Raw genomic sequence first — 27,848 nt, 5'->3', positions numbered from 1 at the left:
AGAAACCAGGGGCTTCCCTGGTGGCTAACTGGTAGAGAACCTGCCTGCCAATGCAGGAGATGCGGGTTTGATCCCTGGAGATCCTCTGCAGAAAGAAATGGCAACCCACTCTGGTATTCTTGCCTGGGAAATGCCAAGGATGGAGGATCCTAGTGGGCTCCAGTCCACGGGGCTGCAGAGTCAAACACAGCTTAGTGACTTAATGCGAGCATATAGGAGAAACCAAAGTTCAGAAGAGGGTGGCTAAGCTGAGCTAAACTGAACTCCTAAGTTTTACCACCTGCTTTTTTACACATACCCCTTTCTACTAAAAATTTTTTTCTCAAAGAGAGAAACAAAACATGGTTGGCATGGGTACTAATTACCCTCACCAGTAGAGATGTCATGGTAGACAAAATAGAGACTGTTTTAGTAGAAGTGATTCCCTAATGAAAAATAAAGAAGGCATTTTCAAGCCTTTATTGTTATAAAATGAATATAAACAAGCATAAAGATTTTATACAGTATATCCCAACACCAGCAGGCAAGAACACTTGCTCTCAGTGATTTCTGCCTTACAGTATCACATGCACTACTCAGTAAGATGTACTTTAAAGAAGTGATTTGATTAGGTACATAATTTAAGTATTTGAAGAGTTCCCTCATGCAGACTTAACTGCACTTTGACCTTCCTATAATCCCAAGCAACATCTAAACTATGAGCCAGAAAAGCTGGAAATTAAAAAATGCTCTGACCTTTTCTAAACCAAGATTTGGCAAGAACAGAGGAGGATGATAAAGGCCACTGAAAGCCACAGGGATCTACACATGTGTCCTCAGATAACACTAAGACTTTCTTAAAGGTGAAAAATGCTGTATGTAAACTTTATTCTAGATATCAGGTGTGTTTTATCTTATGTAACACTACTGACTCTTACTGACTCTTATATAATCCAATTCTGTATTATTAACTCTGATGAAAAACAACAAAACACATAAAAATCTTAAGATGTTAGAGCTGAAAGGTAAATCTGAGTTCATGAGGCCCAAACCCATCATTTCTTAAGCTAAAAGATTGAGAACTCAAGAGATATAATAAAACTTGCCACGATCATACAGTTAGTAATAATTTTAACTTAAAACTTGGTCTTTTAGCGTCAATGTTCTGCTTTTTCCTGCAATGTCATGACCAAAAAGATGTGCATAAATTTTGTGTTTGTGGTTTTTTTTTTTTTGCATTCTGAGAGGAAAGTATCTTAAATTGTAAGATATAAAATAAGTGAGCATATCAAAAGAAATAAATGTTTGGTGATTGATTTAAAAATGTTCACTATTCTTTCAAGTAGCTAAGAAAGAACCATTTTCAGTAATCCACCTGATAAGAGACACAAACTTTCTTGCCCAATAGATAATATGCACTGAGTTATATAATAGGCACTGAGATGTATTTTCGCATAGGGTATTTCAGTTAGCTACTAGTACATAACACACTATCCCTAAAATGGTAGGTTACATGGGTGGTTCTTCTGCTCTGTGTGGTATGAACTAGGTGTTAGGATGGTTAGTGTCACCTGGAGGCTAGACTGGACACTCAACTGAAGCTAAAAGTCTAGGACACGTGGAGAGTTAAAAGTCATTCAGAGGGTGGGATGACTTGAGAGAATAGCATTGAAACATGTAAATTATCATATGTGCAACAGATCACCAGTCTAGGTTCGATGCATGAGACAGGGTGCTCAGGGCTGGTGCACTGGGATGACCCTGAGGGATGGGATGGGGAGGGAGGTGGGAGGAGGGGTTCAGGATGGGGAACACATGTACACCCATGGCTGATTCATGTGAATGTATGGCAAAACCCACCACAATACTGTAAAGTAATTAGCCTCCAATTAAATAAATTTAAAAAAAAAAGAAAGAAACATAAAGAAAAAAAAAAAAAAGAGTCATTCAGATGGTTAACCAAGTTTGGTGGGGGTTTTGGCTAGAGGCCTCAGTTCTCCGTTTTCCACGTGAACTTCTCCACACAGCTGCTTGTGCTTCCTCACGGTGTGGCATCTGGGTTCCAAGAAAGAGTATTCCAAGAGCAAGAAACTGCAGCTACCAGGCCAATTCCATGGGCTAGTCCCAAACCTGGCATAGCATCACTTCAACTTTATTCATCAAAGCAGTCCCAGTCGTTGTTCACAGGTTGTATGGGAAAGGACCAGTCAAGATCATAAATAATGAGAGGCCTGTTCACTGAGGGATCTTCAAAGTAACAATGTGAAGATTGTTAATATCCATTCCAACATGATATTTAGAGAAGACTTACACTGAAGGAGAAAGCTGTTCACCAAGAATACCGTATGAGAATATGACAAATTCATATAATCCTAAAATTTAAGTATGAATACAAAAAACATTGCACTAATCCTATTTATCCTTTGTACCTCACTGGATGTGCTTAAAATGGAATTCAGATGAACATCATGGAATTATTTTTCAGCCAGATATTAATTTTTAATAAAGATATTCTTAAAATGGGCATATGTGTCTTATGAACACATTTCTCAATTTATAATCTGTGAAAATAAGTTTATTTACTACATGTGATACGGGGTGGGCAGGGAACAAAGACCAAGTTTCAAGACAATTAATTCAACTGAATGTGTTACAGATTACCTGGTAACTTACATTTTATCTAAATGCCACCTGGGACTGAGCTTGGATAATATACAATTTAACTGGAGAACTGCTACTGCTACTGTTAAGTCACTTCAGTCGTGTCTGACTCTGTGCGACCCCATAGATGGCAGCCCAACAGGCTCCCCTGTCCCTGGGATTCTCCAGGCAAGGACACTGGAGTGGGTTGCCATTTCCTTCTCCAATGCATGAAAGTGAAAAGTGAAAGTGAAGTCGCTCAGTCGTGTCCGACTCTTAGCCACTCCATGGTCTGCAGCCTACCAGGCTCCTCTGCCCATGGGATTTTCCAGGAAAGAGTACTGGAGAACTAGGGACTGTTAAAGTACTCAGAAGTATGTATGTGCATGCTCAGTCACTCAATCATCTCCGATTCTTTGTGACCTCATGGACTATAGCCCCCCAGGCTCCTCTGTCCATGGGATTTCCCAGGCAAGAATACTGGAGTGGGTTGCCATTTCCTTTCTCCAGAGGATCTTCTCAACCCAGGCATTGAACCTGCATCCCCTGCAATGGCAGGTGGATTCTTTATCATTGTGTCACCTGGGAAGCCCCAAAACTATGTATATGTCCATTCTAAATATGTTCAAAAGCTTTAAAAAAATGTATCAAAGGAGTGGGGATCTAATTTACTGAGGTTCTATTGTGGGTTATATTAATCACATAATTTCATTTAATCCTCTCAAAGGTCTTGTGGAACGGGAATCATTATCCCCATTTGGTAAAGAATACACTGAAAGCTGCAGTGCCATAGCCACACGCTTAGAAAGCAGACAAGCAGAGAACAGAATCCATCTGTTTGGCCTCAAAGCCTATTTGCTCTTTCAACTCTATCACATAGTTTTTTATGGTATCTTCGAGGGATGGTACTAAACTCTACTTTATTTCTGATTGATCTCCATTAAAAAATAGTTTTTAAACACCTTACTTTCTCCATTTCCAGAGTCTTATTCATTATTAACTATTTTATGGAAGCAAACATTTACACAGTAGAAATGTGACATTTAAAGAAACTCTTTCAGTAATCTTTCTGAATTTAAAACATGCTTCTCCAGTTGTCTTTCATCTAAATTTGTGGTTTCTTACAGAAGAGCATACGTGTCTAAATACTAATGCCTTCAAAATAAAAGAGCTAGGAAAGAAAACCTCACCTCAAATCTACATTGTATAACTGTATCACAGCCATAGGAATCACATTTTTAGGCATTGGCTTCAATGTCTACGATAGTATCTTAATCATTCTATCAATTTTGAACTCCGACTGAACCAATACTATTAAATATACAGTTAGCTCCCATGACATTAGCATAGTGACCTATCCACGGTATGTACTGAGTGTTGACTGAATGAACAAAAGGAGCAGAGAGGAACCACCAGAAATTACACTGAAAATAATGAAAATAAAAATTCCAACCAAACTTTACTTACTTTCAATATTTAGTGATGTAAAGTTACAGAAATGGTAGGCACAGAAAATGCATGCAAAGACACATATTTCGGAATACATAAAGTAACGTCAAACTCCAATCTATTCCTTGTTATAAGGAGGGGATAAATTTAGGACATTTATTTTGGAAGGGGATAAAGGCAATCAGGGAAGGGACACAAAGAGACCTAAAAGAATTCTGAAAAGGGTTGAGTGTTGGAATAATTTGAGATGTATTCAAATATTTATTTTCATGCATTGTAAAATCCTTATAAAAATTAATATTGAAAAACGAGATGACCATCATCTTAAATTTACATATCAAACAAGACTAGAATATTTGGATAATTGCTAATAAAACATCTGATCTTGACAGAAAATGCTGTAAAGGGAGATTAAAGGACAAGAAATATAAGTTCAAAAATACAAGAATTATAGAAGAGAAGCAATCTGTTTTAAGGACCTGGTCACTACAATTCAAAATAGGAAATTGGAATGCTATGTCTAACTATATCAATGCCCTATGTTTCTAAAATGGCCAGCATTAGAATACACGTATAATTAAATGAAAGTAGCATTTTAAAACAAAACATTACTAAAAACTTTTTTGCCTTTGCTTTTTAGGGAAAACAACTGGAAATTTTTAGAGGAGCCAAGCTCTGCTTTGATTCACATGTAAAATAAAACAAAATATAACAATACAAACTGCTTAAAACCTTATTCACTATTTTCAGACTCTACAGGTTAGAAAACCAAATGTTTGTCGGAAATAAAAATTTTAACCACTCAGATTATTACCTAATTAGATAATCATCAAGTCACAGTATAGAATTAGGAGACTTTAAAATTTACACTGTCATTGTATAAGCCCACATACTACTTGAAAAAGGAATACTAAAGTCTAAAACCCCCACATATAACTTGGCAATTTCTCCACCTGACATTTCCATGGGCTTTTAAAATTTACAAACCAAGAATCACAGTAAAACCAGAGCCAACCAAAGATTCAGGTAAGCATTAAGACAGTCATTTAAAAACCTGTTAAAAATGAATTCGATTCTGCATTGTGCTCTAAAATGCGGAGTCAAGAAATGAAACTTCATATGCCTTACTATACATGTAAAGCATCTGTGTCTTCTTGTTAATGTACCATCGGACTTCCTTAATTCTAGATAAACAAATGAATTAAATGGCCTGGAAAAACACTGAATATATCAGTTAGACTTGTAATTTAGCAGCTAGATTTGCTTACACATTCTCTTGACATCAACAGCAAAAAAACAAAGAGATTTTCATAACTAAAGGATCTTTTCCCAGCCTCCCTCAGCACCTAGATTATCTACCATTCTCTGGCTTCAGTGAAAGTGGTACATCTAATAAGAACTGCTCTGTGCCATAAATAAGGGTAATATCTAAATATGCACGTTATTCAATTTTAATCATGAAATTTTATTTGCATTTTGCATATTGATGAACAATATTGAACGATTTTTTATGTTTTATGCATAGCACCAAAACCCAATAAATGCTTAGGTCTAATTTTCTTTTTCTAGCTAATTTGAGAAAATTGATAATCTAAAAAAGTATAGAAGCACATTTTGGAAAATTATTGCATTATTTATAATGTTACGAGACCTTCAGTATAATAATAATACCTGAGACATTTAAAATGTTCTACCTATTACGATATATAATTCTCCTCTGTGTTACAATTACTCAAAAATAAATTAATAAAATAATACTAGTAATAATATATAATAACAGAAAATACACAATTTCCCATTCATATACTTCTGAGTTAAATTCCTACATGGCAAAGAGTACAGATGTTTTTTTTTTCACTCGAAGGATAAAATTATGTTCTTCAGGGAACATATTCATAGCCTAAGCTTCTTACATGCAAAGTGCCAGGCATGGTCCGGTACAAAAGAGAGCTAACAGACGAGTAGAAGAAAAAGATATGTATGAATAACTACAATTCAAGAACTCTGTGGTAAATGCCACAGAGTAATACAGAAAAAGAACCATAGGAATTTAAATGAGGAATATATTAGTTTCAGCTACAGGAATAAGGAAAGGGTATCCTCCTTCGGGGAGAAGGAAAAATAAAGAAGTTCTACCTATTTGTGTAGGGTTGAGGCAGAGAGAAGAGGTAATCTGTTAGTTATCAGAGTTCATGCTCCTTAATTATCATGATTTACTGAGCCAGAAATGGGGTTGTCAAGGTATAAGGGTGAGGAAGGGAGAAATAAGGCTGGGATAGAAACTGACTCCTGTTACAGTAATCTCACATAAATTTTGTAATATTAAAATGGCTGTGAGAAACTGAAGCAGACTGGGTTCTCAGAGAATTCTGTCTAAAGATATAGCTGCACTTACAGACAAGATGGCCTTTTTGTGCGTAGTGATAAAAGTCACCTATCTACTAGGAGGATACAAACAAAATCTGGAACTCAAAGTAACTCAATAAAGTTAAAATTTCCAACATAACTTCAAAACTGAAGGGAAAATGAGCAGTTATCATTTGAAAACATCTCCCCAAAGTCACTCATAGTACTGAATAAATCTTTGCTAATTTATAGTTTAATTTATAAATAGTTTAACTTTCCAAGAAAGCAGAAGTCTCTCTTTATTTATTCAGAGATAAATGGAGACACGTTAGATGGATAAATGTTAGGCCACGTGAAATAATATTCAAGCCATCTTCAATAACAACATATATTCAGAAGGATTTAATTCATGCCACTATTATATGAATTTCATTAGAATAGGGATAACAGTGTGGAGGTGCCAAGGAAAGCGGAAGAATTTTAATCTACAAAATTACCACTCAGAGAAAAATGTTTTTTTTAAATGCAAAACAGCTCATTATTTCTAAGGGGGTACCATCTTTCTGATACCATCCATAGCATATTTTTTATATAAATAATTCCAAAGCAGTTAATTATTTAAATATTAGGTACAAGATAATTTTCTTCAGTGTCTACAGATTACTTTAAAATTGTTTTAGGTTTTAAAAATATAAAAGCTATTGTTTAACATTAAAAAATTAATCATCATTTTAAAAAAGACTTTATACTACAAAGTATTTTTAGGTAAACCACTGAAAAACTTTGCAGTTAAATACCAAAGGACATAAAGGGTTACATTTTCAGTCTAAATTCAGCAAGAATACTAAGCAGAGAATGAAGATACCAACTGCACATTTCATATATTACCTTATGATAAGTGTGTATTAATATAGATATTTTTCACTGCTCTAATCTACTTTCTTTCAATATATAATGACGAAAACTTAGCCAATGGGGGGAAAAAAAGGCAGGGCTGTTACAACAGACCTGAAAAATCATTTGCATTTTCTCAGCTTGAAAAAGTATTGGTTATCTAGCAAACAAATTTTCCTCTGCCAGAAAGAAACAAAAAATACATATATCCTAACAAAGATGGGTAATTAGGACATAAACAAAAATTTTTAATTTTCATAATCACACACAGAAAATAATATATGTTGTTATAATCATAATCACCGAAAAAGCTGCAGTTCCATTTAACAAATAACTTTCAGTGTCTGACATTTAAGAGAAAGGGCTTAAAATCCTTGCTTCACCAGCTCTATGAATATGTCACAACTGCCAATAACAGATACGACAGCATTTCATTTACAGCAAAAAGATGCCAGTGAAATGCAGCCATATATATATGTATGTGTATATATATGTATACACACACACATATATATGCCAACTTCAAAAATTTTAACGGCAAAGCAAAAAAGAATCACTGAAGGGGAATACTACATCTGAAATGACTTACCTTTCGCCCATCACTTGCATGGCAATTCACATTTAGAGGAGTCAGTAAAGCCATTAGTTTTTCTTCATTACCACTCCTACAAAAAGGTAGGAAGTCAATTCCTATAAAATTATAGTGCTTCTTATGAATATTTATGGATATTTTTCACAACAGAATGGAAAATCATATGACTTCTTTGATTTCTTTTATATGGTTCTGAATGAATGTCTTTTGCTACACTTAATTCAATTCAATCAATATATTCCTAATTAATTTCTGTTAATCATCATATAGTGGTATATCTTAGATAAGGGAGCTTTCTACATTATTATTTGCTTTATTTATCTGCATAAAGTCATGTTCTTAATTACAAACAAACTTTAGTCTGATAAGTGATCTAAAACACTGGAGTTAAACATACAAAATGTTGTAAAAAGCTAATCAATTAAATTATAAATGAACAAGAACAAAAGAAAATGGATGAGAATTTTAACATTTACTTTATGCCCCTCATTCAAGCTTGGCTAGAAAAATTTCTAGAGAGAAATACAGATATAGTTATTTAAATACTTCAAGAATATGAACCGAAGAGCTGGGCAACTCGGTTTGCAGGTACCTTAAGAAATGTTCCAAATAAATTAACCTTATAATCATCACCATATTGAAAGACAGTCTCATTTAATACACTAACCATGCAAAATAAAGTATACAAAGATTTAGTATAAGGTCTTATCCACATTATCGCATAAAATCCAAGCAAGACAATAACATGCTTTAATTTTTATAGACCTCTACCTGCCCTCCCCCTTTTCTCCCTTAAATGCCTGATACTCACTTAAAACGAATGGAATCACTTACCTAGCAGCTTCTAGGAGTTCGTCTTTCTTGTATTCACCTAGATGATTGCAAAATATCATGCTGTTAGCATTTGGCAGAAGACAGATTAAGAAATGCAGTAGGCAGCAAATAGAGAATTAAATAGAGAAGAACAGAAAAAGAGAGTCCACACCCCGCTGGGTGATGGAGCCGTGACGTTAGCCAGCTTGTGAAGGCAGCATCACCAGTGCCTTGGAGACGGGCAGCAAATTGACGCAGCTTCTTGTCCAATCCTCAGATGAAATAGCTTTCTTCAGACGACCAATGAATGCTAAATCCCGTGTCCAGAAACACATTCCCTCTGATAACAGCATGCCAGTTGAAGACAATGTCCCCTCCCCCCTTTTCTATTCAGACTGTCACAGTATACTTGTGAGGCATAATACATTCTGAGACAAAAGCAAAATAATGTGGCTGTTTAAAGGTACAAATTACTAGTCTTCAAAAATCCTCAATTTTATTTTAATGACACGGAAAGTTTTTTCCCAAAAAAAAAAAAAAAAAAAAAAAACCCCCACACAACCATTAATTACCATTGCTGAGCTTTATAGCAGTAGAAAAAAAAAAATCAGGATCATGAAGCCTTTGCCTCAATAGGGTGAGTCTGTAGACTAGAAATACGTGAACTACGTACCAAATGCTGTGAACCCCTTGGAGGCAGTGCTCTAAAAACCCATGAATATGTTCTTAAATGACAATAATATTCTAGCATGCTGCAATCTACACTTTATGCAAATTCAATATCAAATTTTAAAAACAATAAATATTAAAAATATTTTTTTAAAAAAAGCCTAGGGTCTCTGAGAATGAGCAGACATTCATCTATTAAGATATGGATAATATTTTTCCATTCTATTGCTTAACACACCAAAGACTGAAAATAGGTATATACTTTAGAATTTTCAACACAAATTTCTTAGGGCATTCAAGAACTAAAAAGCAAGTCTTTGCCAGCACAATTGAAGGACAAGGAATTTTAATAATATAGAGTTTGTTCACTGAATGAATAAAAAGAACAGCTAGGACCATGATTCAGCTATAATATGCTGACTCAGTTTTCTATATCATTAAAGAAATAATTACATAAAATGTCTAAGCAAATAGTTATATGAAGGCAAATGTTAAGTGTGTATACATATATATATGTATAAGAAATAAAATTTTAGATTAAGATGTTATAACTCTATTAAGAAATAAGCTTAAATTACTTTTAAAAATCTTATCACTTATAAACATGAATTTTTTTGCATTTTGTTTGCTCTGCTACAGAATGTGGAAGACTGATAGAAATATTTTAAGGCCATCTCAGGACCATTAAGCATATGTTTAAATTCTATAACCCTTCATTAGCAAATATTTTTTTAGTTTAAACATTTCTCTTGATTCTTGGGTTAAGATTTTATTAAAATCTAGGAACTGTAAGCAGTAATTTTCAAACCAGGAAAAAGTTGTTAAATGTCTATTCTCTCCTAAAGGAATTTTATATACCAATGAAGTCATGGGTTCAACAATATATGTGAATAAGCTAGAATGCTTGCTTCACGATAAGAGTTTGCATTTCCAATTTCCATATATTATATCCCAGATTCTTCAGCTGATCAACAGTTTGAAATTTATATTATAATCCCCTAGCAAATAAGGTTCTTATCTTTCCAAAGACAAAATTCTACCCTTATTAAATATTTTAGGTGGCAATATGGAAGTGAGTGAGTCAATTTAAGATCCTTCTGAGAAAATGGTTCGACCCATACCCTCAAAATGCCTTAAGAATCAAGAGCAAAGTAAGTGAAATTATGGAATTATCTATAAAAGTCACTCATTTAGTCAAAAAACATTTATTTGAAAGGCCTATAGGCCAGATTCAAAACTGAAAAGACATTATCATTTCTGAACTCAAGAAATAAGAGTCTATTAAACAAGACAAACAAGTAAACCAATGATGAGAGTAGGAAATGAGTGTTACAGAGTGCTATAAAGAGTTTAAAGGCTAGTCTAATGGGATAAATAAGAAGCAGGCTAATTGTAGTCCAAGGAATGTTTCCCGGAAGAGGGAAAACTTGTGCAGGGTTTTTAAAGTAAGAACAGGTGATACTCCGATGAAAGGTGGGGGAGAAGGAAGCAACCAAAGGAAAAGAAACAAGAGAGGAAATGGCCACTTTAAACCTCAAAAAAAGGACATTTTACAGGGGACTGAGTAAAAACTAGGCAGAGAAGAAACACAAAGATCACAAGAATGGCACTCTAAGAAGTTTGAACTTTATTTTGAAAACAATGAGAAAATACTGAAATAGTTCAACAAGGAGAATGCAAAGTACATGTAAAGATTTGTAAAAGTAAAGTCTTCCCATATTCCACGCCAGTGAACTTTTTGTTGGAGAGTAAAGTGGCCCAAAGTGGGGGTAATGGGAGGTGAAAACAATAAATTCTGGCATAGTTTATATTTTGGAGTAAGTTATACATTTCCTGAGATACAGTAATCTGAAATTGAGAACTGAAAGCAGCTACTATTAAAATTAAAGTCACAGTGAAGCATGACTCCAATAACCTAAGAAATAAAATCACATAGAATTTGGGATCTTCAAAGTTCAAATCAATCCTCTTACATAAACTTCTCATCTAGTATAGCCTATTGATTTTTTCTCCAAAAGGCACTTTTATTGGCGGGGGGAAAAAAGTTATTCCCTCATGGTTAAACTGATAATAAACCAAAGCTTTCAAAAGGAAACATATAAGTACACCCAAAGGTGTCAGACTCAGTTATTACAAATGACTTTCTACTCACAGTTAGAGATCCTAGCACTTTAATCAGCTTTTCTGCAATACATTCCAACATCCACTATCTGGTGCCCGAGGACCACAATCCATAAACAGTGGAAGCTATTTTTCAAATGCTACACTGCAGGAACAACTAGCATAATGAATTTAGAGTCCCTCACATACTCTGACAACAAATCTGAGCTCCTTAACAGCTAAACCCCTTGTTCTATTTCATTTTAGCTGCAAATCTGAAAATATTCTGGCTGAGATTCTGGTGCTTTATGGAGCATTTATATTCTTTAATCACATCCAGATAAAGGCTAGCAATAGATCAGCCAGAAAGGAAACCAGGCCATTATAGTCAAGATAATAGCATTCAGGAAAGGATAAAATAGATGGCTTAAAAAAAAATTTTTTTTTATTAGAGTAAAATAAGTGGGATAAAAAAAAAAAAAGCAAGCCACAAAGTTTACTTTCCAAAGTCTGAACTGTTTTTATTAGTAAAAATGGTTTATTAGTGTAAGTATTGACAGGATGCATAGAAATATAAATACACACACGCACAGACACAGACATACACAGTGGGGGCAGGGATATGAGTTACTGTGTTAAAAAGAGTATGCTGTCAGAAAGGTTAAAAATGAAAGTTAAAAAATAAAGGATAAAAGTAAAACCCCCCTTTGTATTTCTCTGAGGTAGTTAGAAACAACTTCTCTTTCACTTACTGTGAAGGCAAAATTACTTTGTGAATAAAAATGAAGAAAAACTGAATCAATAAACAGAAGTCATAATTAATGACTTATCTTAATTTCAACATCTTAAAGTGTTTTTGTCCCTTTCTTCGGCAACTGACAGGATTCAAAGCAGACTAAGTTTTCTAAAAATGAGTCATTTGCTTTTGTTGAGGTGGAACAATATGGAAAGATTATGAACACAGAGTCATAAATTCTAGAAGCAATAAAGGACTAAAAAAGAATTGTGACCTTTCTTTTCTCTACTTTGAAACCACACATAATGCATGCCTATCAGTAACATCTTTTGTTATATGCAATGAGAGGGGATGTAATTTGAAAGTCACCTTTCTCTTGTCACCTCATCCCCAATTTCAGAATTGCTGTCCTAAGTGATCATCAACATATTCATTTACAGTTAATGAAACTGATGCCAAGGCAATTAAATGAACTGTCTAAGGTTTCACTGAGTATTATTCACTATCTGTCAAGCCCTGAAAAATGCTATAATGTGAGCAGAAACTAACCAAATCTGAGTTTTGGAAGAAGTGACGGAAACAAAAGAAAAGAGTAACAAAACAGTAATAGCAATAAAATAGTTTTAAGAACAATGACAACAGCTAGCTTTAAATAGGCCAAACATATTTATATAACACAAGCCAAATATTTCCATCAAAACTACTTTAAAGCAGTGAACTTTCACATGAGCTTGTAAACATGGGCCCCCCCACCCAAAAATAGGTATGTCAATTTTACATTCTAGTTTAATATTTTGGACCAAAGGAATAGGAATGGAGGAAATGTATTCCAGGTCTATTAAAATGATCAATGCATTTTGCATTTCCCATAGCATGCATTAATTTCTCATGCTTTAGGTTTCTCAAGAGAAGAGGTATGTAAAGACTTCAAGAATCTCAATTAACAAGTTTAGGGACTCAGGTTGCTGAGTGCCAAAACCATGAATTGATCATTCTCATATAGGTATTTTCTCATTAAAGTGCCGACAAATACAAGAGATGAACTGATTCTTGTAACTAAACTGACAGCCAATATGGGGAAATAAAATATCACTTTAGGTGACATAATCCATTGTGTTTTCACTAATAGATTTGAAAATGTAAAAACAGTTATGTAGCTGTGGAAGGAATTTCACTGAAGCACCAGGAAATAATCTAATCTCAAGGTGTTAAGCTAGGTGTTTGATATCTACCATACAGAAACACGATCCTAGGAATGACTTGACTTTTCTCTCTGAAATTATTTTTTGAATTATTTATTTCAATTACTTGTTAATTGAATTTATTATTTCTCTGTCTGAAATCTTTCATGAACATTTTCAGGACAATTTTTTGGAGAAAAAAGTACCAAAGTATTAAAAGTTCTCAATGCCTACTTCCTATTTCTGAACCCTATCAATCTTCCTGCTCATTCTGATTCTGGTTTCAAAGTCCATACATTGGCTAAGTCTAAAATCGTGATCAAATTAAACACTCCATATCTGTGCTAAACATGGGAAAATTGGGGGCTTTAAAATTTTAGGTGTCAACAGAGTATTTTCCTGGTGGAGATCCTTTCTATCTTTTGTCTTCTACAACTCTGACCTTTCTAATTAGCTAACAGTCAACTTGTGCAACATAAACTTGAAGCTGTGCTGTCCAAACAGTACAGCTGGAACAAAATTTTCCAGTTTTTTAGGAAAATGGAGATGTCCCAATCCCTGCAGGGCAGCTGAAATCAATTTTCAAAGATAAAAGCTCCCCCCTCCCAAATACAACTATACTATCTTATATCATAATATTTATGACAACAATTATATATGTTAACAAAAAAATGTCCTTAAACATTACCACAATATTACATCCGTAACAAAGGTTCTACAAAAAAAGAAAATAATGCAGTCAATAGATGATTGTTAACAACAAGTTTCTTTGTATGCAGTAATGTGTCTTCACTTAGCCCCAGTAACTTAGATACATATCCCATTTATGGACATTTAGCAGGGTTTTTCAATGAAGAAGGAAATGGCAACCCACTCCAGCATTTTTGACTGGAGAATCCCATGGACAGAGGAGCTTTGTGGGCTACAGTCTACAGGATCGCAAAAGTGTAGAGCACGACTTAGCCAATAAACAACAAGCAGGGTTTCAAATAATTTATACCTGTTTCTGACATTCTGTCAATTGTATCTGCTTCCTTGGTAGCTCAGACAGTAAAGAATCTGCCGGCAGTGCGGGAGACCCAGGTTTGATCCCTGGATTGGGGAGATCCCCTGCAGAAGGAAATGGGAACCCATTCCAGTATTCTTGCCTGGAAAATCCCATGGACAGAGCAAGCTGGCAGGCTACTGTCAACTGTATTTGGAATGTAACTCAAGATTTTTCACTAATTTTTTCTGTTAGTTAAAAATCTAAGTATTGGAGAAGGCAATGGCAACCCACTCCAGTACTCTTGCCTAGAAAATCCCATGGACTGAGCAGCCTGGTAGTCTGCAGTCCATGGGGTCGCTAAGAGTCGGATATGACTGAGCGACTTCACTTTCACTTTTCACTTTCATGCATTGGAGAAGGAAATGGCAACCCACTCCAGTGTTCTTGCCTGGAGAATCCCAGGGACGGGGGAGCCTGGTGGGCTGCCGTCTCTGGGGTCGCACAGAGTCGGACACGACTGAAGCAACTTAGCAGCAGCAGCAGGTCATGAGATATCTTTAATGTACTTTGCTGGATTGACTTTTCTAACTTGTCAATGCCTTCTGGGTACCTCTTATAGCTAGCCACTATACTAAACCCTTTTGTTAATGCCAATAAATTTATATTTACTCTGCAATAATAAATATATTTGGTGGTGATGGTCTAGTCACTTAAAAAAAAAAAAATCTAAGTATTAAAATTTGGGACATAACTACAAACACACACTGGCCAAAAACAGGGCTTCCCCGGTGGCTCAGGTGGTAAAGAACTCTCCTGCCAATGTAGGAGACAGAGAGATGTGGGTCGGATCCCTGGGTCAGGACGGTCCCCTGGAAAAGGACGTATCAATATTTGACCATTTTGATTATGTAGCATTACATTATATGAATGCACCTGAATTTGCTTATCCATTCACTGGCTGATAGATATAAGGGTTGTTGCCAGCTTTTGGTGATCATGAATAAAGCTACTAAAAATTCAGGCAGGATTTTGTATGGACCTATGTCATCATTTCCCCTGAGTAAATACTTAAAAGTGTGGGGCTGCTAAAATGTACAGTAAATGTTAAACTTTATAAGAAACTGCCAAGTCACATCTTTTTTAAAATCTGAAAAATTCTTAATTCTGGAATATAAACATGCCATCTATAGAAAGGAAAAAGAACAAAAGAGAAGAAGTTGACTAATGAGAAATATGACAGTACTGCTAGAAATCCCACCTCACAGCTAGAAATCACATTCTTGCCTTTTTCTGAGGAGAATTCACCTAAACTGAGCTAAGTGCACAGCTTTTAGTTCTTTATAGCTCACTTGTTCTAACTTTTGTATTTTTTTAAATAGGAAGAATATATATTAATAAAATTGACCTCTTCACTCAAGGACTGTTTTGTATGCAGTACCTGTGAACTGAGAGCTATAAGAAGACATGCACAAAGCATATTTTGATTTATAGGTATCAAATTGTTATCTGTGGAAAGAAAATTACCTTTCTGCAGTCCTTGCTCTTATCATGATGGTTGGCCTCTCAATGCATCAGCCTACTGAGGGCCTGGAGTTTGGAGAGATACCTATTTGGGATTGTCAGACCGCTGCCCTCTTACATTAGATATAAAAAATTAAGGAAACTAAAGTTAACACAGAAGTACAAGTGATTACTGCATGAATGATATAAGAACTATCCTGCCTTCATTGTAATTATTGTGTATGACTGTATTTTATTCTTTGTATATTTTGTCCTGTTAACAAAGTCTCTGAAAGACACAATAACTTTGCAATTTTGGTCTTTTCAGGAAGCAGCAATTACAATTTACTTCTTTAAGCTGCACATGCTTAACTTACTTTTCTTTCTTATATTTCCCTCAAGTATCACTAAATCTCTTATTCACAGTTAGAGTTAATTAACCTTAGTGCAACCTGAGTAATGGTATTTTATCCTGGGCATAATCTTTCTTATGCAAACTCTCTTTTTAAAAATACCATTCATTTATTAGCTCTCCTTTGAACAAATGCATTTATTCATTTAACAAATATTTACTATCTATAACATGCCAAGTATACTACAGCTACTACTACTGAATCACGTCTTGAACCTTGGAATTAGTAGGACGTCAGTGATGGAATTGGAGCTAGTGTGCGAGGGATGGTGCCAAGCCTGTAGGACGTGGTGTCAGGTCCACAGGGTAAATGATGAAGAACTTATTCAGCACGCTGCAGTGCACTACTGCTGCTGACGGAGGCGCACCACATGTGCGCACAGCTGTCAGGTATGTTAAGGCAAAGGGGCTGAGGACCTCTAATAGAAGATAACCGACCTAAGCACTATGTTCTTAAAACTTTTAGGTATTTACCATTGACAGTGAGAGAGGGACGGAGCCCTTGAGTGTGTCTGTTAATAAAAGATTTAGATCAGGGAAATGATAGATCCTAACCTTTTGGGCATCATGAACCATTTTAAGAAGCTAATGAAAGTAGCTTTAGACCCTCTCCCTAGGGAGAAAATCCTTTGCATACTGTAAGATAAACTTTTGCCTCCAGTTTTAGAGTTTTCACAGAATTTCGCCTAAGTCTGTGAAGTTATTACAGGTTAAGAACTACTGTTAAAAAAAAGGATCTTTGACTTAGACTTGTTGATTCTAAATATAATCTTAAGGCAGGCTTGGCAAGATAAATTAGTTTGATATCCTTATTTTATATATGACTCAGTTAAGACCCAGAATAAACAAATAATTTGCCTAATATTCTAAAACTATGTAGTGGCAAAGCTCAGACTAGAATCTATGTCCTTTGACAGTATTTTTAATTGGAATAATATGGGCTGATTTCATGAAGACACACAGAACCTTGGCCACACAGTTTTGGGCAAGATTTTAACATGTGGAGATGGACTGGAATTTAGATAATTATCAGTATGAGGAAAGAAGTGCAGGAAAATGGAATACATATTTGGAGAAAGTGACTAATGTCAAATTTAGAGTGTATGTTGGGAAGATGAAGTGGAATGGGGAGCATTGAATAATAATTTAAAAGTAAATTTATTCTATATTATAAAAGATCCTGAATGTTAGCTTGTAGAGTTGAACATGATTTTATAAGGAATAGGAACAGGGAGTCACTCTTTTTTTTTTTTTAAGCAGGGGAGTAAACTAATTAAAACTTAACTTAACCTGGTAGCTCGATGAATCAGGACCTGGAGACACTGGAGATTAGTTACAGGACTATTGTAGAAGGATGGTGAGAGGAAATGTACATAAACGGTGACAGTGAGAATGGAAAGAGTCAAGCACAGACAAGGTACTGAATGGATCACAGTGCAGCAGAGTTTATATTTCATGTGCTGGTCTTATGTGTGACTAAGGGATATGATCTAACATAGCTATAAATCAGCAGCAAATTTTAAAATATTTACTTCTCAATCTTAGACTAATACTTCATCCAATAATCTTTCTGAACATGATCATAGTAGCAGCAGCATGTTAATTCAGCTTCTACTTAACGGCTATATAATCACAGGCTCAGAAATGTCCATAAAATCAGAACAATCTATTTAAATAATATAGCCATTAATAGCATATTTAATTATTAATTTAATTGTCAAAACTTAATTTGTCTTTGATTCTTGCACAGTCTATTCCGAGACAGACGCTGAGAGTTCATAGTTCAGTTAGGAGGTGTTTCAGGTATATTAAAGAAAATGTTCTCCATGAGAAATAGTTTTAGAAAAAAAAAGGACAACTATACGAGAGCTATTGAGGTATAATATCTGGAAGGCCAGTTTGCTCCTTTCCTGAGCATAATATTAGCTTAAAAAAAATTTAACACAGTTGCACATTCACTTAATTTACTTAATCATTTTCATTTCCTTATTCTAAGGTTAGTGTAATGGGGCAGTGTACTATCATTGTAACTACTGATTTTGATTTTGTTTGAATACTTTTATCTACTTTTTCTTATTTTGTTCAACTGAGGAGATATATAAGGATGCTTATTATTTCAGAAAAATATGGAGGAAAGATTTTAAAGTTGAGGAAATGAGAATATATTTGCAATTTTTGGGGAAAATTATTTCACAGCATTTTATTTTGGGAAATTGCTTCAAGTTTTCCAAAATGTAAATCAGAAAAAACATCTTTATTTGAAGTAGCAAACCCAAGAAATAGAAGTAGATGTTCAATTTCAGATAATCTTACAATTACTATCTTACTGGGATACATTCTACTATGTAACAGGGCAAGAAACCACATGGCAACTGTACATTTTGATTTTCTCATCTGGAATATATTAACTCGACCCCTTAGTATCAGTTTTATTGTCTACTGTCAGTTCTTTTTTATTGTAAACACTTAGCAAAACAGGGCAGCGACATTTCTATCAGAAACATATATAAGACAATTTATTGGAAGGACTGATGTTGAAGCTGAAACTCCAATATTTTGGCCACCTGATGGGAAGAGGTGACTCATTTGAAAAGACCCTGATGCTGGGAGGGATTGAGGGCAGGAGGAGAAGGGGACGACAGAGGATGAGATGGTTGGATGGCATCACTGACTCGATGGACATGGGTCTGTGTGGACTACGGGAGGTGGAGATGGACAGGGAGGCCTGGCGTGCTGTGGTTCATGGGGTTGCAAAGAGTCGGACATGACTGAGCGACTGAACTGAACTGACATCGATAATAATGAAATCTGTGTCAACATTCCATGTCTTCTGTGTGTGCTATTATGAATTTCTTAGCAGAAACTAGATTTATGTAATTTTACTATCTTTTCAGCAGATGGTTATTCAGAGCTTCCTTGTTTAGAAAGCTGCTTAGATTAACCTGTGATATAATATTACTTCATGCATACAACCCTTCCATGATGCTCAAAACATTAATTTGTTTTTCCATGATTAGGTTTTGGTTTTGTATTATCCACAACTTTACTGTAGAATTTGCCTTTGAGAAACATTTACTATCATTTCTAAATGTAAATGAACAAAGACAGAGATTGCAGGTATTAAATACCAAAGCTTCTTCAATGAAAAGATCAAATTCGTGTACTAATTTTAAACAACAAAAATAAATTCTTTTTGAAATTATTTTAATATAAATATAACACTTCCTATCAAATATTAAGAAACATTGCTGAAGAAAAAGTGGTTTTGATATTTTGGTACTTTTACTCTTTTAGGGGCTTATTCTGCTCCCGTAAATTTATCAACTACCCTCACATAAAAATTATCACTTAGCCTTATTAAAAAGCTGCAGCCATAAAAATTAATTCTCTTGGAAAACTCAAGGACTAAAACGCTCTAGATAGCCAAGTTTTCAACATAACTGCTAATTTAGCATTTTAATTCCTCTGCTCTTGAGGGAATTTCTTTCTGAAACATATTAAACACTTCTATGCATTCAAAAATGGATTATTCCAAACATAATTTAACCTTTCTTGACAAATCAGGGCTGATTATGTTCAACCTCCACCAGTCTGTGCAATAATGTATCAAAGCCCTCCAGGCATACTGACATGTGCCGATCCAAAATGGCTCCAGAATGCATACATTTTATTATTTGTTCATGTATAATTCATTTTCCTTTTTTTCTTTGTGCTAATGAATCTCTTTATGTATTTCCTTTTAATTTAGAGTGTCTAAAAATTGCTGTCTAGTAGGAATATAATTCAAAGCACATATGTAATTTAAAGTTTTCCAGTAGCCACATTGAAAAAAAGGTAACCAGAGGATACTAATTTTAATATTTTATTTTATCCAGTATATCTAGAATATTATCATTTCAACATGTGGCACTAGACCCATTTACGTGTCCAATAGCCATCCGTGGCCAGTAGCTACAGCCCGGCAGAGTGTGGATCTAAAACTTCCCTGAGCTGGAAGGTTACAAAACTGAGTAGACACTCACTATGGGGGAGCACCTTCTCTTTGAGTGATCTAAGAAGGGCTCTCCTGGGTATAAGCTCTCTTGGTTCAGAGCACGACTCCTGGACATTTCTTTGGTAAGAGGGGAGTGATGGGTGGGAGAGAGAATAGGGAAAGGGAAATGGAAGAAGGAGCCGTGAAAGAGGAAAGTAGTAAAAACAGAGGTAGGAATGAAGCTGGGAGGAGAAAAGAATCTAACAATAAAGTTGATGAGAAGGCTAGAAACTCAAGAGATGAGTAATACATAAGAAGCACTGAACATTAATGAGCAGCATAATGCAAAAACAAGGTTGTCTTAATAGGCAACTAAGGCTTTTAAAGATGTACGTGATAATTGATGACAATCCACAGGTATTAAGCACAGAAGAGTCCTTGCAATATGCTACAGCATTTAGAGAAAGGGACCAGTATGGTTAACGATGACTCATAGGGACAGCACAAGCTTTTTAGAAGGTTACCTCATTCAAATGTACATGCCAAGAAGTGACTGAGAGTGTGTTTAGAAAGTGTATCGTACTCCACTAACCACTTTTACTGAATCTTGTAGAGATGAATAACTTTAACAAAAGAAATATAGACAATTTCCAGTGACTATGAAAGTCCTGGGCAAAAGACCAAAGGACTTGGTAAATTCATCATTTCTTCCTGCTGACTAACTTAAGAGAAAAGGAAATTTGAAAAAAAAAAAAAAAAAAGCTGGTTATCTAGATAACATGGAGGAACAATATCTGGTCTTGAAGAACCTGAACTCAGGATACAGAATAATGGCAACTGATGGCGAACATTACAAAAAGAACAAAAGAATGAGGAGGATAAATGCAGTGTCCTGATATTAGAGTAAAAAAAAAAAAAACGAAACACATGCAACTCTTCAAATACGTAAGTCAAGAAAGACTAAAAACTGGCTTAAGAGTAGCCTGGATTCACTACTCTGGAGCTGATTTGACAGGAAACTCAATGAATCAACGTGACAAATTTACAGAAAACCACGTGGAAACTCATGCTGTATCAGCAGAATTAAAAAAGAAAAAGGAAGGAAGGCAACTATTTGGCTTACACGATAAAAAGACAAGGTGGTAGAGGTGTTGGTTACAGTTATACAAAGGGTCCTGTCTACTCTTGTCGGTATTTCAGAGGAGGTTCTCAAAAAGAAAAATGCTTAGCCATATACAATTTGGCTCCAAAAAAGAAGGTATTGTATTTGGCTTAAAAAATAGGGGACTATTCCTAACTATTTAAGGGATTCAACAATGGACTAATTATGGCAGCAAGTTCATAGGGAAATAGTGAATTAATGGCATAGGGAATTAAGGGCATGTTGAAAAAAAAAAGACTGAACCGACTTAGAAGGAGAAGGTAAAATGCTCTAATTGTATATCACTGCTGTCTTTAAATTTTTTTCTTCCTCTAACTTTATGACTTTCATCACAAAGACAGGGTGGTTTGTGCATATATCCAGGGGGTGCGTGACCTGGGTCTGGCTTGGGAATCACCAGTAAGTCATATCAAAGGAACATTAATTTTTGTGCCAGATATTTTGAATAAATCCTGGGTCGGCTACTGACTAGCCATGAGAGTTTGACCAAATCATTTAACCTTCCTCTCAGCTTCATGTTTCTCACTGTAAAATGAGAGAGATAAAACTTATCTTGTGGGTTACTCTGAGGGTCAGGGATAATATAAATACAACACCCAACGATGCTTCCCAATCTTCGACACAAGATAATGGTGATGACGATGATGGTGACAAAGCTTTTCAAATTTTAAAGCAATTGCTTTACTGACAATTGTTTATTATTTCTCCCTGTAAATCATCAGGGAGATAGGACCTCTTTTTAATTAACATCAGTGAAAGAACTCTTATTCAAAACAACTGACATTTAAGAGATCTGAGAGAACAGATTTCTCCATACTCCACTAACTTTCTGTATAATACAATGGCTTTTATATAGTGAAAAAAGGGGAGGCATTTTATCTTTCTGTCCTAAACATTTTGCTGGGTCCACAGAGAGTTGCAATCACAATATGAGCAGAAGGCTATAAAAACTGATGTACAACAGTAATCAACTGGTGGAAAAAATAGGTTTTAAAAAAATTGAATAATCCCCAAGAAAAAGTGAAAGCTATTCAGGGGAAGATAATTAGAAAACCATGCAGATGAACTCTCCTTTCTCCTCCATATTGTGAAGAGGTAGAACTTTATTGAGATTGATAGAACCTTACAGAGAGTAAACCTCATTTCCTCATTAGAGAGAAAATTTCAGTCCAAAAGGTATATGTGTGTGTGTATAGTAAATGCCTGTTTTAGATATTTGATATTTCTTAATAAACTATTGTTTTCTAGTAGCCAGCTTCACCTATATCCATGAGTCAATAATGCTAAGTCATAATGCAAACTATGAATGTTACTATATATGATGTTTTGCTCTTTGTTAATTTTAAACTTTAGATGTACTTTATATTACAATGATTTCATGAAATGCGTATCAGTCTTGGCATATTTTTATCTACCACAGGAATGTTCCAACTCTGCAATGTAGCAATCCTTATGACATGTGACTGAAGGTTAGCATACACGTAGCCAGTATTTTAAAGCATGAAGTTAGAGATAAATTAAAAATAAAATTAATCTAGCATTCAGTTCAGTTGCTCAGTCGTGTATGACTCTGCAAACCATGGACTGCAGCACACCAGGCTTGCCTGTCCATCACCAACTCCCGGAGCTTGCTCAAACCCATGTCCATTGAATCTACCATAAGTACTACGTTAAACACTGAGGATGTGCAAGTCAGCTCTGCTGACAATGACCGTTTCCAACAGGACATGGACAAGGCCACATAAAACAATGTTTCTCCACAAGGCCATACCATAGCTATGAAAAAGTGGCACACAAGCCTTTCTTCTGAGTTACTGCTGCTTTCTTAATAAGAACATTGTCAACCTAAGCTCAGGATCAGGGCTGCTAGTCACACACCTGTGTGTGTATGTCGGGGGCAGGGGGGTGTATGTGTGTAGGCATAGGTGTATGTACCACCCAGTGTACCAGCTAAACACTAAATAAATTAGCACAGAAATCTACGATCTGTGGATTGGGGATATCTAGTAATATTAGTATTTCCTTTTCCTTTCTTCTTGCTTCTTTAGTAGCAAGGTATTAATAGCTTAGAAAATTAAAGAAAAGGCACATTTGAAACTCAAATAATTATGAAAATCACCGTCTTCCGGAAAAGGTTCCAAGGTTATACAAGTTCTAACTTTAAGAAACAACTACCAAACCATTGTGCATACACAGGCAAACACACTTGTACCCTCATTCTAGACAGTAATTTTCTGTGTTCAAGTTCTGCACGATGATACTGATCACTTGATGCCTCTGATAGATTCAGAAGAAAGTACTGTCTACTTGGTAGAGTGATACTGTTGTTGCTGAGGACAAGCTAGAGAATTGTATTTTTTTTTCCATTTCCTTAGTTTGCTTATTGTCTTTATTTGGTGCCAAGCTTTTAGATGCCCCAGAAGTAACTGGGGAGAGAAACTGAATAAGATTGTTTGGTTTTAGTCTAGGCCATATTCTTTTGACACTGCTGATCAGAAGTACAGAAAAATAACATATTCTAAATGGAAAAATACACAGAAATGTTAGACAGAAAATACTAAGTCACAAAAGTGGACAGAGAACAACCCAGGGGCAGTAAATGCCGAATACCTGGCTTTAGTTTTTTCTGCAAAGAACCACCTGCGCCTTTCTCTGTGCTCCATAATACTTTCCATGTTGTATGAAAAATCACTTGTGGGTCTGTCTCCCTTGCCCAACTTGAGACCCTTGAAGTCAGGGACCATATTTTATACTCTTTCTTATATCTCCAGAAGTGCACAATGAACTTTATTTATAAAAAAGGCATACCTATCCCACGTTCCCACCCCTGGAGCTGCCTGTGTTTCTTAAAAGAAATGTTGTATTTGGAGGAAGCTCCATTGCAACAATGAGAGAGTCTACCGTATACACTTTTAGATATAAAAATGAAAGTATCACCAGGTTATTACGCAGGAAATCCCTGCGGGCGTGGGGAGGAGGGGAGTACCAACAGGACAGGATTCAGATATAAGTGCATCGTAAATTGGAATAAAAACAAAATTTGATGTGGCAATTTGAAATTGTTGAATGAAACTGTTATGATTCTAATTCAGTCAAAAACAATTATTATAAGCACATACATATAACAGTTCTTTACAGTACAAAGTTTGGGTCGCTATTACTTTTTAGCTTTTTGAGAACATGTCTTATTCCTGAAAGCAAGGCAAACAGTTTTGGGGAGAGAGCTATTTGAATTAGTATAAGAAAAAATTAATAGCAATAGTAAACTAGTCAAACATATAGTCCTTTATATTACGCAAAGAACTTACTTTTCTCTATGAGAATACTGGACTAATGAGTGGTGGGCCTTTATAAAGCAGAGTAAAATTCCACTTTATGTACAGACCACATTTAGTTTATCCACTCATTTCTCGATGGACACTTAAGGTGCCTCTATGTTTTGGCTCTAATAATGCTACTACAAACATGAGTGTACAAATTATCTCTCTGAGTCTCTGTTTTCAACTCTTTTGAACCTGAGTTGCTACCTCACGGTAATCTTATTTTTAATTTTGAGGAACCTCCATAGCATTTCCCACATCCACCACATCATTTTTACATCCCCACCAACAATGCACAGGGTTCCAATTGCTCTACATTCTTGCTAATATTTATTTTTTCTCTCTCTTAAAAAAAAATAGTAGCCATGGAGATCAGCCCTGGGATTTCTTTGGAAGGAATGATGCTAAAGCTGAAACTCCAGTACTTTGGCCACCTCATGCGAAGAGTTGACTCATTGGAAAAGACTCTGATGCTGGGAGGGATTGGGCGCAGGAGGAGAAGGGGACGACAGAGGATGAGATGGCTGGATGGCATCACCGACTCGATGGACGTGAGTTTGACTGAACTCCAGGAGTTGGTGATGGACAGGGAGACCTGGCGTGCTGCGATTCATGGGGTCGCAAAGAGTCGGACACAACTGAGTGAGTGACTGAACTGAACTGAACTGAATGGGTGTGAAGTGGTATTACCTTAAATTTCTTTTATATTTCTTTTCAAGACTATTCCTAATGGATAAATTTTTAATAAAAGCTGACTTTTCAAGATTCTATAAATGACTTCAAAATATGGGTAAAAAGCAAACCTATCTGAAAGATTTCTTATATCAAATTATGTTTACTAAAGCAGATTTTGGTTTTTACTTGATCTGTTTTCCTTTCACTGACTTAATAAAATATTCGTTTTTTTCTCAGTATTATGGGAGTGTAGTGTAATCAGTTACTTTATAACAGGGTTGGGAAGATCCCCTGGAGAAGGAAATGGCAACCCACTCTAGTACTCCTGCCTGGGAAATCCCATGGACAGAGGAGCCTGGCGGGATACAATCCATGGGGTCGCCGAGTCAGACATGACTTAGCTACTAAACAACAACATAAAGAAGTATAGTAACTATATACTTTCAGCAGGCTATTACTGATAGTAGTCCTCCAAAAGAGGTAAAATAATAAATTTTCCATATTTTGAGTTTACTTACATTTTTATGAGACACAAAAGTAGGTACATTTATTTAGTCATATTTTCTTTGCAGTGATAAACCAACCTTTATATGCTAGAAAGAGATAACATGTTTTCACTAAAGGTACTATTACACATTTTAAACAGAAAGTATCTCCAGAAATGACCTGATGAGAAACCAGTGCTAAGAAAATCAAAGAAAAAATGGTATACAACATTCTAAACTAAAACTGAGTCTCACTTCAAGGACACCATTAAGAAATTTATTTTATACATAAAACGAACAGTCTGACAAGTGACAGCTATGATAGCTCATGGCCAGTCGTGTTCATGAAAGACGACATTACTCTGACCCACCTGTCACCATCTCAAGTTATTTGTCTCTAGCCCAGATAGCATATAGACACACACACAAAATTAAATAATGTTTGCAGAAATCTTAGTGTGACAAAATTAGATAATTATTTCAAATAATTTAATACTTCTAATTTATGATTATATAATAATAACCATATCATTTGGAGAAAGTTATAGTTAAGGGTAACTAGCACTGTTTAAATACTGAAAATGTTTCTTTCCATACATAATCTCTCATTCTATGCTAGTAAAAAAATACTATGCATTCATTTTGAGTAAATGTGGCTTAACTGATAAAACCAGTCATTTGTATAATGGCTTCTGCACATAATTACCCAGGAATCCTGACAAGGAATACCTAAGAGTGAGTGAGTATAAAAGGAAGGTATTTTCAGATTCTTGACAGCCTAGTGTTTGCTCATTTTGATAATCTTAAAAGATTTAAGGCAAACATTTCTAATCCAGTGTGGAAAGAAATATCTGTAGCTGTTTGGAAGTGTAAAATTTTAAATCCCAGGGTCCACTGATTTGCCTTGGAATATTAAGAAGACTTGGCAAGGTTATTTGTTGAAGAGCAAAACTAAGAAACATATTAAGATTCATTCTCTTTGTGTGAGATGAAGATCTACAGTTTTCATGACATAGATGAAACTGAGAAACTTTCACATTTTACTGAAAATGACTTGTGGAAATAGATATATCCTGGGGCAGATGCTGGAACTAACAGTAATTCCAGAAGTTCTCTTCGGAAAGGCACATACTATATCATCAAAACTGCCATCAGTGGTTCTGTGTAAATCATTATGACTCCCCATCTCTTTTTCTCTGACACACACACGCATACAAATACATTTTCAGTAAGAATTTCCTTTATAAATTCTGTGGTACTAGTAATCAGAATTCCATACCCTACACTACACAAAGTTAACAAATTTTCAAGTATTTTCTTTTGCCTTCAGATGAAACATGGTAAAAATGATTAAAATCTATGAAGGAAAGAGATTTGTAAATTAACCAGACTCACTGTTATTATCATATGAAAACATACTAATCATTCAGTTTAGAGGTCAGAGATAGTGTCTTCCTTATCCTTATATACTTAACAACTATCAAAATGAACATGTAAGTACCAACAAACATGCTGAGCTGAACACACACACACACAGTTAACAAATCCTTCATTCACCTTTTAAGTGTTGGGGGAGTAATTTGAATCTAAGAAACGTCTTTAAGGAAAATGTTGATGTCTTCCAGCCAAAGTCCACCAGGAAGACAGCTACAGGTGAATACATTGGGATTGTTACAGTGAGGGAAAAGACAGACCACAGGGGACAGCTGGCACCTCAGTCACAGGGTGTTAAGACTCCACTACAGCTTTTGAGCTGAGTTGAGAGTATTGGGAGAGGGTTTAAGGAAGCAAAGGTTTCTTCTAGACTGTATGCTATTAGAAAATGGCAAAAGAGAGCTGTCATTCATATTAACCAGATGAAGAAGATGTTTGCTATGCTGTGAGTGCACCATGACCTTGTTTTTATCTGTGGCCCAGATGTATTAAAACAGTTC

At 35.3% G+C, this 27,848-nt stretch overlaps 1 protein-coding gene across 2 annotated transcripts in view; it reads right to left on the bottom strand.

Moving 5' to 3' along the window:
• The window catches only part of TNKS (tankyrase), a 160,174-nt gene that overhangs the window by 70,716 nt on the left and 61,610 nt on the right, over positions 1 to 27,848 (bottom strand). For both annotated transcript variants that reach the window (XM_086379630.1, XM_086379631.1), the window contains exons 4-5: positions 8,735 to 8,771; positions 7,898 to 7,973 (exon numbers count right to left, since the gene is read on the bottom strand). In XM_086379630.1, coding sequence (XP_086235756.1) covers positions 7,898 to 7,973; positions 8,735 to 8,771 — 113 coding nt within the window. The remainder of the gene's footprint in view (positions 1 to 7,897; positions 7,974 to 8,734; positions 8,772 to 27,848) is intronic.

The sequence above is a fragment of the Bos grunniens genome, chromosome 27 (genome assembly GCF_055505025.1).
Source record: "Bos grunniens cultivar Pamir isolate PY7600 chromosome 27, Bosgru_T2T1.0, whole genome shotgun sequence".
Lineage (NCBI taxonomy): Eukaryota > Metazoa > Chordata > Mammalia > Artiodactyla > Bovidae > Bos > Bos grunniens.
This window is presented reverse-complemented; position numbering and strand designations above follow the sequence as displayed.